A 2308-nucleotide genomic window follows, 5' to 3' on the forward strand; every position below is an offset into this window, starting at 1 on the left:
TTCTGTGACTTCTGTATTTTTTAAGATCTTCAATATAACAGTCATATTCCCTGTGTAGCTTTCGGATTTTCTTGAAATAAAACATCTACCGCAGCGCCTGGCTCCTTCCTTCTGCGGGTGCCTTGGAAGCGGGGAAAGGAGAAAGGCGCCGGCGATCCGGCTGCTGGGAGATTCCCTACGGCGCCGGGGGGCACGTAGAAGGGAGCAGGGTGCCAGCACGTTCCTGCTCCCTGTCCGTGTTTTTCCAGGCGAGGCCTGGGGAGAGCGGAGAGCAGCCGRAATCGCCGCGCCGGGAAGGGCGTCTGGGACGGGCAGCGCCTCAGGGCGCCGCCACGGTGCCGTAGAGGTCGGGCCGGCGGTGGCTGTGCACCGGGATCTCCCGGCGCACGCGCTGCAGGTAATCCAGGTCGATCTCGGCGTAGCACAGCCCGGGGCCTTCCCGGCACTGGGCCACCACGGAGCCCCAGGGATCCACCACCAGCGAGTGGCCGTAGGACGTCCGGTGCTCGTGGTTCTTACCCGTCTGGGCGGCCGCCACCACGTAGCACTGGCTCTCGATGGCCCGGGCCCGCAGCAGCACCTGCGACGGCGAGGTTGGGGGGGTGGGGGGGGGATAGGCCTCGCTTGTGCCCCACTGGGGACGTGGGGCAGCCCCACGGGTGCATCGCCGAGATTGGGGAGGGGAGGGCAGCGATGGGGTGCGCTCACCTCCCAGTGCGCGGAGCCCGTGGTGACGGTGAAGGCCGAGGGGTAGGTGAGGATCTCGGCCCCGGCGCGCCGCAGCGCCAGCGAGATCTCGGGGAAGCGCAGGTCGTAGCAGATGGCGAGGCCGAGCTGGCGGGGACAGAGGAGGGGATGTGAGCGAGGACGCGGCGCCCGGCCCTGCCGGGGTGGGGGGGTGGGGGTGGGGCTCTGGGCAGGGGACCGAGGTAGCCAGGAGCAAGACAACGCGGAGGGGAGGCCGTTGAGGGACGGCGTCCGGCTGCGGAGGGGGACCCAGCGCTCGAGCTGGGACAGGAGAGAGAGCAGGAAGGGGAGCCGCTCTCCCCGCAGGGCACCCGAAGGTGCCCGCGCGCCCGGCCCTGGCAGCCCCCATACCTTCCCTGCTGGCGTGCCGACGGGGGGCACGATCTCGGGGCCRGGGTTGGTGAAGCTGCTCTCCTTCATGGACACGCGGCCCTCCAGCTCCACGTCACACAGGTGGGTCTTCCTGTACGCGGCCACGCGGCAGCCTGCGGGGACGAGAGGGAGCGAGGTGGGGGGCGTCCGCGAGGGCCCCCCCCCCGCCCCCCCGAGGCCCCAGGGTGGCGGCGGCAGGGCCGGGGGCTCTCACCTGCGGGGTCAAGCAGCACGTGGCAGTTGTAAATGCGCTGCGTGGTCGGCCAGTCCCGGCCTCGCTCGTGGAACCCGCCCAGGGACAGCCACACGCCGCACTCCCTGCGCGGCAGGGACCCGGCGGTCACCCGGCGCGGGGCCACGTCCCGTCCCGTCCTGTCCCCCCCCCGGCTCCGCGTCGGAAAGGGGAACGAGGCGGCTCCGGTTCTGCCTCGCTCGTTCGCAGGACGGCACCGGCGTCCCCGCGGCGGTACCTGGCCAGCGCGGCGTAGCGCCCCAGCAGGTCGCCGTCCAGGCTCTCGGCGAGGCCGAGGGTCTCCGCGGTGCTGGAGCCGATGTAGTCGAAGCCCTCGGGGAGGAAGACGAGGCAGGCGCCGCGGCGCGCCGCCTCCCGCACCAGCCCCGCGCAGGCCGCGAAGTTGAGCTCCTTGTCGGGCGTGGACGTGAGCTGGCACACGGCGACGAGCGGCTTGAGCCCCGGCGAGCGCGCCATGGCCCCGGGCGGGCGCGGGGAGCTGCGGCGGGCCACGGCCGTCAGCCGCCAGGCCGGTACAGGGGGTGTGTGTGTGGGGGGGTCCCCGCGCGGCGCCCCGTCCTGTCCCGTCCCGCTCGGTACCTGCTCGCGGCGGAGCGAGTGCTGGAGCCGGGCGGCCGCCTCCGGGCGCCCAGGAGGTGTCGGCACAGGCAGCGCAGCGGGATCCGGGGCGCCGGGCTGAGCCTGGGGGCGGCAGGGAGCTGAGACCCCCCTCCCCTCCGTTCCCCGCGCTGCGGGGGGACGCGGCCGCCCAAGCCCCATCGCGGGCCCGTGGGCAGCTGGCTCCCATCCCCATCGCACCCCAAAGTGCCCCCCCCTCCAGCCCCTCAGCACCCCCCAACTGCATCCAGGTCCCCTCAGCACCCCGAGGTGCCCCCCCCGGCTGCTCCAGTACCCCATAAACTCCATCCAGCCCTCCAAACTGCCCCCAGCACCCCC

At 72.7% G+C, this 2308-nt stretch overlaps 2 protein-coding genes across 2 annotated transcripts in view; one reads left to right on the top strand and one right to left on the bottom strand.

The window, feature by feature from the left end:
• NIT1 (nitrilase 1) lies at positions 1-2035 on the bottom strand. Its single transcript, XM_085319533.1, has 6 exons — positions 1952-2035; positions 1590-1850; positions 1334-1437; positions 1099-1232; positions 709-834; positions 1-580 (listed from the first exon to the last, which is right to left on the bottom strand). Exons 2-6 carry the CDS (start codon positions 1826-1828, stop codon positions 320-322), a joined length of 864 nt encoding a protein of 287 aa, XP_085175659.1. The 5' UTR covers positions 1829-1850; positions 1952-2035; the 3' UTR covers positions 1-319.
• The window catches only part of PFDN2 (prefoldin subunit 2), a 3037-nt gene continuing 2555 nt past the window's right edge, over positions 1827-2308 (top strand). Inside the window, exon 1 of the mRNA XM_085319529.1 lies at positions 1827-1880. Coding sequence (XP_085175655.1) covers positions 1827-1880 — 54 coding nt within the window. The remainder of the gene's footprint in view (positions 1881-2308) is intronic.

This window comes from Rhea americana, unplaced genomic scaffold, assembly GCF_003343005.1.
Source record: "Rhea americana isolate MKP2758 unplaced genomic scaffold, rheAme1 scaffold_595, whole genome shotgun sequence".
Classification (NCBI taxonomy): Eukaryota; Metazoa; Chordata; class Aves; order Rheiformes; family Rheidae; genus Rhea; species Rhea americana.